Here is a 13,139-nt window from a genome sequence, read left to right as displayed (position 1 = left end):
TGTTTGTCTGAATGTGTGTCAGCTGATATGGGGCAGTTCTATCTTCTAACTAATCTGACAAGGAAGACAAATTAATTTGCACCAATTCTAGCACTTTTATCCCAGGATAACATAGGATGACAACATTGTCCTGGCCTGTATCCAACACATTTTCCTGGGCATTGCACAAGTAGGTAACCTTTGCATGGGAACAATACACTGAATCTTTTAAACTTGCTCCACAGAGTGTCTCCTTCAGCGATATGATTTTTGACAGTTGTACCAGATTAAACAGAACCACTGATTCTGGGGGGGACATGGCATCACCCATTTAAGTTACTTGACATCAAAAAGGCCGGTTACAACACTTTCTGTCACATCCTCTGAGTGGATGGAGAATTGTCATCACATTCTCCACAAAGGTGTAAAATTAACTTTAATTTTATATTTCTATAATCAGTAACAAGGTACTGGTTGCAATGCTGTCCAACCAGTCCACTCTGCAATCACTATAATTAGTCCATGTTTTTTTTCTCCTTGAGACTTACCTGGGTTACATTGTGATTGTTTTCAGGGTAGTATCAGTTGTACAAAGATGGCGCATCAGACCTTTTTAGAATTAATTTTCAGACGAGTGAAAGTCCAATAATTTTGTACTTTTATTCGTCAGACGCGGTTGAAAAGTAAAAAGTCCTTTGTCCGCTCTCAGAGAGACACATCTTAAAGGCGCTGCACTCTCCTGAGCAGCAGGGGGCGGTAATACACTACACGCGGCGTTCCAGCCTTAGAAAACAAACGAAGAACTCTGTTGCTATGCGACGATGAGCTAACCACATAACGTTAAATTTTTAACCAACTTTCCGCGAGTTCATTATCATTGTTCATTATCCAGGTAACGTTAAACATTTTAATGCGCAACATATCTTGACAGTTAAAGTTACTCAAGTTACTAGAATAATGCCTTTTGGCTCAATGTCAACATTAACGTTAACTGGTAACGTTAGCATTATACATTGATTGACGATAAGTCGGACACTTTTCTTGCTAACATTCTATTAGCAATTGCCAATTGTTAACGTTAACTTAAGTTACCACTTTAAGTTAATATAAATGACCATGTAACGTTTAATATCTATTTAAATTAAGTTTAAATCAATCGAGTATTTAATACATTATGATAAAACTATATTTCCATAATATAACAGAAAGTGGAAATGCTTTTTCAACACAGAATGACTTTCTTGCCCGCCGCTTGTTCTTGCTTTCTTGCTTTCTTGCTTGTTAGCCGCAGTAACCTGCTCTCTGATGTCCTTATGTTTGTTTCTTTATTCGCTAATATGAGTGGGATCTTCCCCAGCATGGCTCCTTTCATTATACAGAAACCTCTTGTCACCAGGAAGCATACATTTCTGTAGCTTTTCCAGGTTTAAAACATGTTGCTTTGGTAGTAAATTCCCTCTCAAACTTCCCAACATTTGATAGCTAAAGTCAAGAGAAGCAGAATTGATTTTTCCATGTTGTGTTATTGCCAACGTGTATAGTTTGAAATGGCCAAGGAGCTCCCACTTTTTTTTTATTTTCTCTCACCGGCCTTCTATCTGTGAGATCTCATCTGCTAATTGGACTAAAGTACAATGTTCTATATTGCAGCCATGCCTCTTCCAGACACAATCTACTGTGCCCAGCAAATCAACATCCCTCCCGAGCTGCCAGACATCCTCAAAAATTTCTCTAAGGCAGCCATTCGCACACAGCCCAAGGATCTGCTGCTGTGGTCTGCAGCGTAAGTTCTGATCTCTGTCCGTGAGGTTTTATTCCAATCTTGATCTCTTAAACAATACCATAAACAGTGTCTCCAGGCAGCATCACAGTATGAAAAGGCATACACTTTTCACCTGTGCATCTCTCATCTTTGCGTAGACTGTCTATAATTGGATCCCAGGGGCTTCAATGTTACTGCAGCGGTTAAACTATCTGACTTTCTCCAACAAAGAAAAAGGCACTTTTAAAGTACTGGATAAAATTTGAATACATCAAGAATTTCTTTGTACCCCCAAGGACTGTCATATTATGTGCTATTTTATTGGCCAATGTAGCTTGGCAGTGTTTACAGCAAAAGACAATAACGTGAGCCGTGTGGTGAAACAAAAAACAATTCAAATGTCTCCTGGGTTACATGATGTTTATCTGCTATTAAAGTAACACCAGCCTCTGTTGCCTCTCAGAGATGCTAAATTCACTGTAACCTATTATTGGAACTGTGAAGTAAGATAAGCAACAGCATGCCCTTTAGCATTATAATAATAGAATAGAATACCGCTGAATTTCAGACAAAGAAAACTAAACACATGATGATTTATTCAACTGATTGTACTCATGAGAACTCATTAAATTGGACTAATACCATAACTTATGCCTTATTTTACACTGTCTGCTTTTATCACTTTATTTGATTGACATGCTTGGGAAGCAGGGGGGATGAGTGACAAGCAGGGTGAAGCTAAGCACAGTGTTTTGAAGTGTTTTTGTGTGTGTGTGTGTGTGTGTGTGTGTGTGTGTGTGTGTGTGTGTGTGTGTGTCCTTTCCTAGATACTTCAGTGCACTGTCTAAAGGAGAGTGTCTGCCTGTCAAGGACAGGCTGGAGATGAATGTTGCCACCCAGAAGACAGACACCGGGCTGACTCCAGGTCTAATTAAGATTCTCCATAAACAGGTATTTTCTCTACAGCAAAACCACAATATAACTGATCACGTGTTGCTTCATATTGTTGCTTTTGGAAGGAAAGCAATGCATTATATTGTAATTTTCCTATGTGCTTGCTTTACTGTTTCGAATATACACATCCTCTACGAGCTACATTCTGATGACTGTGCCCTCTATTTTGGGTTTAATATCCACATTTGCTTACCCATAACACATTTAGTTTTTGTGTGTGTGTATCTGCATATTGCAGTACTGTTCCTGGATGTGGATCATTAAAGTTTCATAATGTAAACCAATTTTATCTCACCTCAGGCATCTGCTGGCATCTTGGTGTGGTGGATTCATTAACTGAAAACTGAAGCTGAAAAATTAATATTTCCTTAAAGGCCAACACTTAAGCAGCCTTAACCTCATCAGGATGCTTATCTCTTTCTGTCTTTATGCCAGAAATATTAATATTGCAGAGTTGTTGATTGTTTAAAACTGTGTTTGCTTTAGACATTTTAATAAAACCATAATTAAAGATAAATATGCTAACTTTATGGTCACAAATCTAGAACAAATACAAAATTGTATTGTTGTTTTGGACATATCAATCTACCAGCTTGGAGCCGGAATAAACTGTTCTTCTTATATATCTGTCTACCTATGAGCATGTACCAGGTGTAATAGACTACTTATGTGTCTTAATTACACTGTTTCTCTGCCTGAATCCCCAGATCTAATGTGACTGTTTATTTCAACAAACAATACTGAATGATTATTGTAATTTGGTAAACTGTATAACCTCTTTTTTTCACCCCATCTTAGCTGTCCTCAGAGCAAACATGCAGCAAGGAGCAACTGCAGAAGAAATGGAAAGGTCTGTGTCTACCCATGGACCAGCTTGAGGCCCTGCTGTCGCTGGGCTACTTTGGCCCAGACATTGACTGGATGGAGTTTTTCGCCCTGGGATGCAGTGCTCTGGGAGGGGTGAGATGTTACATTAGGCCAGAAATAAATGCTAACACCACTTTATACCACTTCCTTTGAGCCTTAAAACCTACAGTGAGTCCAAGCGCAGCTGGAGATCCCCAAGGAGCACCTTTTTTCTTCATCTCACAGTCTAGTCTTGAGGTGTTTAGACAAGATCCAGACGCCCGTGATCCATACTTCTCCATCGGGATCCCCAGGCTCCAGAGAGAATGACTGGATAAATCCTTCTTTGACTTCTTGAATCTTTGTTATGATATTGAGCCAATGATTTTGCTTCAAAGTTAAAGACAGAGCAGTAGAGACAGATTAAAGAGAATGTCTTTAAGCATGGAGAACTTTGCAGATGATGACTTAAAATCTGCAAAAGCAGCTCAGGATTACCAACATTATGCACTGAGTGTCAGTAGTTTGGAAAAGATGCTGCTGTGTATGAGGCTGTTGAACACTTTAACCACATGAGGGCAGTCATGTTCTTCATTCATTAGGCTATTGTGCGCTTGCATCAAAGTGTATTTGCAGTGTGTGCTTAAACAAGACATGATCGTCCTTGAAGGCTGAATGCATGTGTTTTGTATTTGTGTGTCTGTTTTTTTGACAAACCCCTACTGTCTGCTTCTCTGCGTCTCTACATGCACTTTCTCAGACCCTCGTGAGTTCTCTGAAGTTTGCCTGTGAGATCCTGACAGAGGATGAGGAGGGCGGTGCTGCGAGGATCCCGTTCAGCACCTTCGTCAAACTTTACACCTACCTGGCTCTACTGGATGGGGACATGCCACAGGAACACATTGACAACTTCCTCAGCAGCCTGCAGGCACAAGTGTAGGGGTTGTTTGTCTCTGTGTGTGTGTGTGTGTGTGTGTGTGTGTGTGTGTGTGTGTGTGTGTGTCAATTTTAACAATTGTAGAAATTAAGCCTACCTCACTACTTACTTCCACTTGCAATAAGCAGAGTGGATGTAGGCAGTGGAAAATTAGGCTGTTTCATATGCATCATTTATTTTTCTCATTTGGTTTCAGCTCCAGTCAAATCTCATAATGAGTCCTTATTTCACTCTTGTCTGTGAAGATTGTCAGTAATCAAGGGCATATGATATCCACAAGTGCAGTTACCTTTTATGTTTCTAGATATTTTATTTGTGACTTATTTTGTTACTTATATAGATAGCTAACAAGTCGCCAAGAGATCGAATTAATCAAAATTGAACACACAAAATTACACATTTCAACACTTCAAATGTACAGTAGATTTCATTTGAAAACTAGTGTTTAATAAGGGACATATTTAATAAAATAATGCAGGAAATACATTCAAAACTACTGTAAACTCAAGGGGTTCTTGCTGCCAGTATGTTCTGCAGTGATGACTGGATGTGCTGAACACTGCTTTAACTCTATTTGGCCCCAACATTGCTGCCACTCAATGCCGGTAGGCTAAGAAGTACAGACAGTTTAAGAGCTAAGCCAGGTCGCATGGCCTCCGATGATGCTGTGAGATAGTGATATTCACTGTTTTGAAAATCCCTATGCTGCTGAGTAGAGCTGTTGCACTGATGCACTGGTTTCTCCGCCCGACAGCAACAAGCAGAACGGCATGATTCAGGTTTCCAACTTCTACATCAGCAGGAAGTGAAGGAAGGAGAGACAGAAAGCAAATGGAAGACAGGAAGGAAGGAATAGAAGTAACAAAATGACAGTGTTCAATTAATAAATGGACCTGCTAATGCTCCTTTAAGCACAGCTGTTGTTTCATTACATGGAAATTGGTCCCATTAATTGTTAGAAGCAGGCACAGTGTCGTTGTCCAGCTGAACGAGGCTACTATTTTGAGTCAGGTTGGTTTTAATGAGCAGCAAGAGAGGCACAAAACTGCCTTGCACAAACTGTCAGGTGGAGTGTGTGTATATGCTTTTTAATGCCTGTTCCCTTATGTCTGGGTTAGCTGAAGTTCATTTATCATACACACAACCAATCAGCTTGTAGCCTCACCTCATTTGGCCTCTCTGCTATTCATTTTACCCAGCAGACGAAAAAGGAGATAAGCTCTGAGGGCACAAGAGCATGATTTTCAGCTTGTGTTAAAGACCTAAAACCCCCTGTTTTGTTCACTCCTCAATGCAATATTGTACATGGGAAAGTACCATCGCACACTCAAACAGGTTTATTATACTAATCAGAAAGCACACTAAATCAGATGCAGGGCAATCTAAGAGGCACACACACGCTTGCATAAAATCTCATGCCCAGTCTCTCTAAACTACGGCAGATAATTTGACGTCCACAAGATTGTATATTGTATGTATTAAGAGACACTGTTTCATGTGTGACAGTGAGAGCATGATCTGTGGTCTTATGAACATCTTTTATTTTCCTCTAACACACACAGACAGACTCTGAGTATCCCAACAGGCAGGACAGGAAACAGCATCAGTGGGAACTCACTGTTCAGGCATAGTTGGCAGTAGGTTTTAGGAGAGGAGGATACCCCTTGCAGGATTGCAGCTGTGGCCGAGTCAAAGGGGATTGGAGGACAGATAGAATCCCAGATAACCCGATAACTGCAGGCTCTCCACCCGTATGACACAGCAGAAGAGGAATTTTGTCAGGGCTGAAAACAGATCTTTTTGTGAAGCACACAGTAGAAGTAGTAGTAGAACATAGGTAAGCAGTATGTTCTGTTTTTTATTCATTCAATAGAAATGTAACATTGGAAACAAGGAACTTCTAGTTTTGGTCCACAGTTACTGCTCCACAGAAAGTCCCTGATTTCAAGTTGGTACTTTCCAGTGGCACAGGGACTATTGGGATTGAGCTGACAGTGTGCAACATCGCTGACTTGTGAAACACAAGAGATTGCAGCAGTTTAGGACACCCAGTGGAAATTGTGTTCGATTTTACTGTTTTAAATTACATTTTGTTGTTCACTGACATAGACAGTGAACAAGAGAAGCAAAACTAATTCCAAGAGAAAAATACAAGAAAAAAACTAGGTCCTCACTTTTATAGCATCGTGCCTTTCTGGTGTTCCATCTCTGCACGTCTTCAGTTAAGCATTTTAAGGCGGTCCCCGACTAAAGATTTTACTAGTCGACTAGTAGTTAGTTGTTTAATTATATATTTTTACCAGTCTCCTGTTAAATGATAACAGATGGTGGAGTCCTTGCTGCATCCATGGGTCCATGGATTCCAGTCTGACCTGTGGCCCTTGGCTGTGTGTCATCCCTTCTCTTTCTCCCCATGTCCTGTCATTCTTCAGCTGTCCTATCTAACAAAGTCAGAAAGCTGTTTCCGAACAACCAACAAGCTGTGAACATTTAATTAATTTCTTTCAACACAGCATAACTTCACACATCTTGTTGTTCAAAACCCAAAATAATTGACTTCCAACTTCACAAAAACAAATACTCCTCTCTTGCTTCACGCCTCTCCTGCCTGGCCTCCGACGGCTGTGTTTTGACCTGGCCGTGGTCACTGGGAGGGCTGCTGAACCCGGCTCCATTACACACTCTGACTCTGATACTCATTCTGGCCCCACTCCCCGGCAGCATCCAAAGCTCCTGTGCTAATGGTGTAAACCCTACCCCGGTACTTTGAGCTCGCATTCCAGGTACAGTCAGCTAATAGGATGCTAAGTAGGTAGTGGCAGGAGCGAGTACAGTTAGCACATGTAGCATTACACCGGTAAAAGACTTCCTGTGTTACAAGAGAATAGCCTGTGTTGCAACAATCCCCAGATATTGTGAGAAGGTGCAGCTTTTTGTTTTTCTGCAACTATGCGACAAATGAAAAGTTGGTCCACTAAGACTTTTCTCATGAACTACTGGTTTAGTCAACTATTAGGGGACAGAGCGACTCTTGTCTCAAACCAAACTACTTGTTTTTGGTAATCGGTCTAAAACTGAAACCATTAAAAGTGGCACCTGTGCAATTGTTCTATTCAGAAATGATTGTCTTCTCAGGTCGCATCAGTCTTGAAAATTCTACTTTCTATTCATGTAAAATTCACCTAGGCAGTGTACTACTCACAGAGCATTCGTAGGCCCGAGGATAGGCCTACAAATGCTCTGTGAGGAACATGTATTTCCATGCAACTTCGATGTATTTTTAGTTGCATCCTCCAGTACAATGCTCTTACAGTACAGCATCAGAGCTGTGTGCTCCATTGTGTTAGGATATTGGAACTGTGGAGCAACATGATGTCATCGCGAAGATGTCAGTGGTTTAGGAATCTCAGCTCCAGGGCGGACATTGTTGCACAACCTTTACTGTTTCTTCAGGCTTCGCTCATAACATCACATCTCCAGGGACACGACGAATGTAGCAGAGCAGTGCGAAAGAGACAGGAGAAGAGAGAGCGGACACAAAGGCTCCATTTGAGCGTTCCTCTCTGTAGCTGTTGTGTAACAGATTTCAGGGTAAGGATGAGGGAAAACATGATTCATGCTGTATTCTAAAGTCGCAGAACATGGATATTTTATCAGTCAGCTCTACTGTACTCAGAACAGCTGTACTGTGTTTTGTAGGAGCTTGTTTAAACAGTAATGGGTTGTTTTACATGATTTAATCAGTCTAGAATTTATTGTGTAGGCTTAACTGTACTAGTATGTATCAATTATCTGTTACTGTAACTGAGGCATTTGCATTAGCTATTCAGTTGTATATACATGACTTATAGATTGTATTGTGCAAATGTCTAACAGCATACTATATGTTCCAGGGAGCTCCAGGAAGGGATGATAAAACCTCTGGATTTTATTCATCGGGATGATATGGACTCAACTCCTCCTGATTCATCAAACTTTGGCAGAGCAACCTCAAGAGCTGAACGAGAGCTATGAAAGACAGAAATGAAAGTTGTATATGGAACAGTGAAAGCTAAACCAAATCCTAAAAGATCTGTTGGTAAGTGCAGGGTGTAGCATGTGTTGGCTGGTGACTAGAAGAGTCAGCTTGAAATGCCTACCACTACACTGTATCTGGTGTAACTAGAATCACAGACTGTATGCCATTGACATCCCCTTCCTCAACGATTTGGGTTTGCAACTCGCTATTATTTTAAAGCTAAGTTTGGATGAAGCAAACCTCCGCTTCTAGCTGTGACAGGCACCTGTCAGTCAAGCAAACGCCCCCAAAGCATTTTTCTCTTTAAGCCTCATTATCTTCTTAATGGAACAATGATTTTATAATCTCCACTGTAGCGCATGTTAGCGGACGTCAAATGAATTCATTCTCAGAGAGAAGTTGGAGGAGTTTTTCCCACCAAATTCAACACATTCTGGTATTTGATGGTGCCAGTATCCTGCAACCATTAGAGGAACAGCATTTTAAGACACCTCCGCATTGGCTTCACCACTCTGCCTCACTATTACAGCAAGGTTATGTGTGTGTTTGTGTGTAAGAGGACAATCTCGGCAAGAAGAGAAGAATCACACTTTTATTTTGCGGCGTTACTCAGTGCTGTCACACTTAACTCTTTTGCAAAGGGCATCATTTGCTTAACAGTATAGATTATGTAATTTTATGTAATGCTTTTGTCTATTTATTATTGATGTGGATTTTGTCTACTGTCTAACAATGTTTGGGGAATATGCTAACAACAATACATGAAATTGATTTGCCCAGGCTATATTTGGGACCTGTTCTTACACACATGAAAACATATCACAAAAAGAGCGTAATTAAGGGCCATTGCTGACTGATTAAAATTAGTTAATTACCTCTTGTGGACTATTGAATTTCTTCTATTCAGCTGGCAGCAAAAGCTTTTTCTGTCACTAGATTGAAGTGTAGTTCTTAGCTTCTGAATAGACAGTGTTTTCTGTCCCGACCTCATTAGCTGATTAAGCAATAATATGGAGAGTTTCCAATCAAGCTATTAATAATCAGACATAAGGCCTTTGTTATGAAGTGGAAAAACAACATTTTAAGGCAAATCTTCTCAGGCACAAGCGGCCCCGTTTAAAACCTGACATAAACACTCACACGTTCACTTTACCCTCACACACATACACAAACCTAAACAGTCCAGTGCTTGTGTCAAGAGGAGACTCATAGGAGATCTTTGTATGGCACTCCTGCTTCAGGTATGCCATAGAAGAGACCATGGTGTGTTGGGGTGTTTTGGCTGTTTGTGGTTTCAGGAGGAATAAATGAATGACTGAATGAGGGACTGCAGGAGCTTGTCTAAACCTAGCAGCATCAAGGTCATACGCTTATTTGGTGCATGTGGGATGCAGGCATATACTGTATGAGCTCTACTGAGAGAAAGGTATTTACGATCAACACAGGCCTTTTATATAAAGAGCCTTCCACACCACAGTCATTTCTCAGTTTAAAGGGACATTTGGGCGGTGGTGCAGATGGCCAAAGACATATTTAAAACAACTGCTTTGGGGACATTTTGGTCATCCCGCAGTGCTTCCATGTCCGTGTAATTTCTCAATATTAGACCAGTATGCTTATATTTGCTTTCCCTTGCTTACATGCACAATGATCATTCTGCTTATGGCTGCTTATGTAGGCTAGGAGCAGAGCTGGGTTGCAGAAATGATTAACTAATGCAACATGCCAGGATAACTGTAGCAGGTTAGGGTTGAATGTTGGTAGAGATGCAGAAGAACTCAGCAGTACGTGGACCCTTTCATCTCTCCCTATTGCGGCAGGTGTAGTGGAGCTGTTGGAGGGGATTGTAGTTTTCAAAGACCACCTTTTGTTAACCTCAGCTTGATGAATTCTTGATGAGTATTTTAGGTTTTCCAACATGTGATGACCTCTTCAAAAAAATATTAACAAATATTTTGCAAACAAAATGACATGCAAAAAAGAGACAGTTTAAAATATTAAATGAATGCAGCTTTGGAGTGCCATACTCTCACTAAGTACACATAGTTAGTTAAAAGAGCCTTGACAATGTAATGGATACGGGACCCAGTATAAACCATTTACATGACACACACAGACACACACACACACACACACACACACACACACACACACACATACACATTCGCAGAAGAGCTCATTGTGATTATCTGTCTGGGGGATTTAGTTTTTTTTTTTTTTCTGAGCCCAGGTTGAGCTAATGCAATTGGCTCTTCAAGTGATGGTGTTGCTAGGGTTGTACTATTTACAGCGTGCCTAAGTCTCACATGACTACATGTGCACATCGCAGAAGGTGAATGCATTTTTCAAATGGTCATACAACAGTACTGTACAGTATCACAGTATATTGCAGTGCAGCAGTGAGTATGGGGCGTTGTACATATGGGAAAGGGATCTGGGATCAAGCCTAGACCACCGTGAGCTTTAAATCCATAATACAGGTGTCATCATATAACATGAAAGAAAACAAAAATTGATGAGACACAATAATATCGCGTAATATAAAAGGCAAATATGGTTAGGCCTTTTTTTTTTTACTGTTTAAGTGGTTACCAGGCTACTTGCAGTATTTTCTACTACAATTTGCAATATTGAATAATTTATGGAATTTAATTGACTCTGGTTATTATATTTGTTATAAAACACCAGTTTATTACTAAGCAATATTAGCCAATTTCCTTTTTACTGGCAGCAGGTTCCCTTTATGGCAGCTTTATCCTACTGAACATTTCACTGAGCAGATATTGTCATAAAATCAATATAATGCGAACAAATGTGTCAGATTTTCACACATAATATTTGTACAATAGATTATTTCAACATGTGAAAATGTTGACATGAAACTAAATGTTTCATGTTTCATGTTAAGCCAGTTTACTTAGACACTTAGCTAAAAGTGATGTGGTCTAATACAGCAACCCTGAAATTGTGTGTTTGGTTCTCATTATTTTAAAGAGATATTAAGAGATTTTATGGTTATTTTGTGGTTGTGTTGTGGTTTGTGTGTTTCTTGAGTTGTATTGCAGTATATTGAGTTTCTACCCCATATTTATATTTATTATACCCTTTATTTATATCAGAGTGAATATTCAGGAATATTTAAGGTGAAACAGGTAGAAAGGGCAGAAGATGGTACCCCTACTGACAGTTTTACAATAAATTTATTCTAATGATGTGGAGCTACTGAATATTGATAATTCTTTTAACCACATTGCCTTTTTTTTTTCTTTTTTTCTTTTTTTTTTTTAATTTGTCTCTTGCCTTCATGAGCCTAAAACTAAAATTTTGATTTCACTTGCATGGACACATGGTCTGTTCATAATTACAATGTGAGATTTAGTGGATGAGTAACAGGCCAGATAAACAAGGTATTAACATAAAAAATGGAGATTACAACCTTCAGTCCTGAGATACCTTTTTCCTCACTCAAAGTCAAATTGAGGAAGGGGACTTACATTTTATCATTACCTTCTCTGGTGATTTTGTCGATGGTAAAACATTTCACAGATATTTGTCTGTGGAAGTGCTTGCAACCACACAGCAGCCGACTGATACCATAGAGATGGAAGAGCCACAGGAGAGCAGAGCTCTCAGCTGGGGGTAGATGAAGGTATAACAATAATGGGTACACACTGGGACTGTTATGCAGTCGGTTTTTCCACAGCAGGTGGTGTCAGCAAACTGATGTTTTTAATTACTGAGAGAAAAAAGGATCATCTCTGTAAATCTAGCTGCGTATCAAAATATTGTAGTATTTAGGTGCACATTCTTCAGTAACAGCAAATTATAATAATATAATGATCTCTTCTGACTTCACTCTGTTTTGTTATAAACCATTTTGTGTATAGGGAAAACAACACATTATATAATATATATATTTTTTGGGTAACATCAAAATAGGATGCAGAGGTCAAGGCAGAGGTCAAATGTGTACCCAGCTAATGTAAAGCGCCTGTTTTCCCATACATATGATATCTATTTTAGCAGCAAAAAGCAGCCCGGCACATCCTGTGAAGAATCTGATGCTACTAGTGGGATCGATCTTAATCTAATGTAATTTCAGAGACAGCAACTGTCTGCTTAGTGAATCTGTATTATAACAATACTTTGAAATTCTCATTTTCAAGCACAAAATTGACACCATACCTGTTCCAGTTTTAGTTCCCTTATTTGGGGTTACTTGTTATGCCAACTTATTTTTCAGTCATGTTTGTGCTCACTTTTCTGGTCGAGCTCACACAGTTGCTCCTTTTTTGCACACTAGATGAAAGGCATTTATTTTCCTACAAATGAATATGAATTTTCCATCAGACGAAATGGTTATACAAGTGCACAAATGCAAACCCAACTCCCTCCATAGTTCAGTGCCAAGTAATAGAGCCCAATCTATGTCTCTATTATCTCAGCTGGCCGGTGGCCAAGAAAATGAGAGCGAGAGTGGTAACTGAGCAGAATGCACTGAGGCTGTGTAAAATAAATGATCTCAGAATCATACTAAATGTAACCCATGTGCCACAATCATTTTAATAATGCTAATCACTTAATTGGAACCTAATCTGCCTTATTAGCCTGAAAGTTGGCCTTCCCCTTTTTGGTTTAAATGA

At 39.7% G+C, this 13,139-nt stretch overlaps 1 protein-coding gene across 2 annotated transcripts; it reads left to right on the top strand.

Annotated features, from left to right (window-relative positions):
* The first annotated feature begins 1,631 nt into the window (after positions 1–1,631).
* Positions 1,632–9,372, top strand: ropn1l (rhophilin associated tail protein 1-like). Of its 2 annotated transcripts, none has more exons than XM_051410182.1 (5): positions 1,632–1,762; positions 2,578–2,692; positions 3,494–3,655; positions 4,302–4,477; positions 8,372–9,372. In XM_051410182.1, exons 1-5 carry the CDS (start codon positions 1,632–1,634, stop codon positions 8,490–8,492), a joined length of 705 nt encoding a protein of 234 aa, XP_051266142.1. In that variant the 3' UTR covers positions 8,493–9,372. The 2 variants fall into 2 exon arrangements, with proteins under 2 accessions (XP_051266142.1, XP_051266140.1); XM_051410180.1 differs by having other exon boundaries at positions 2,569–2,692.
* Positions 9,373–13,139: the final 3,767 nt, after the last annotated feature.

The sequence above is a fragment of the Dicentrarchus labrax genome, unplaced genomic scaffold (assembly GCF_905237075.1).
Source record: "Dicentrarchus labrax unplaced genomic scaffold, dlabrax2021, whole genome shotgun sequence".
In the NCBI taxonomy this organism is placed as follows: domain Eukaryota; kingdom Metazoa; phylum Chordata; class Actinopteri; family Moronidae; genus Dicentrarchus; species Dicentrarchus labrax.
This window is presented reverse-complemented; position numbering and strand designations above follow the sequence as displayed.

Excerpts from the sequence above, each read along its gene's own strand:
- ropn1l (XM_051410180.1), top strand. The coding sequence starts at position 1,632 with ATGCCTCTTCCAGACACAATCTACTGTGCCCAGCAAATCAACATCCCT. Across the intron at positions 3,656-4,301 it reads GATGCAGTGCTCTGGGAGGG|ACCCTCGTGAGTTCTCTGAA; the intron begins GTGAGATGTTAC and ends GCACTTTCTCAG. Across the intron at positions 4,478-8,371 it reads AGCAGCCTGCAGGCACAAGT|GGAGCTCCAGGAAGGGATGA; the intron begins GTAGGGGTTGTT and ends TATATGTTCCAG.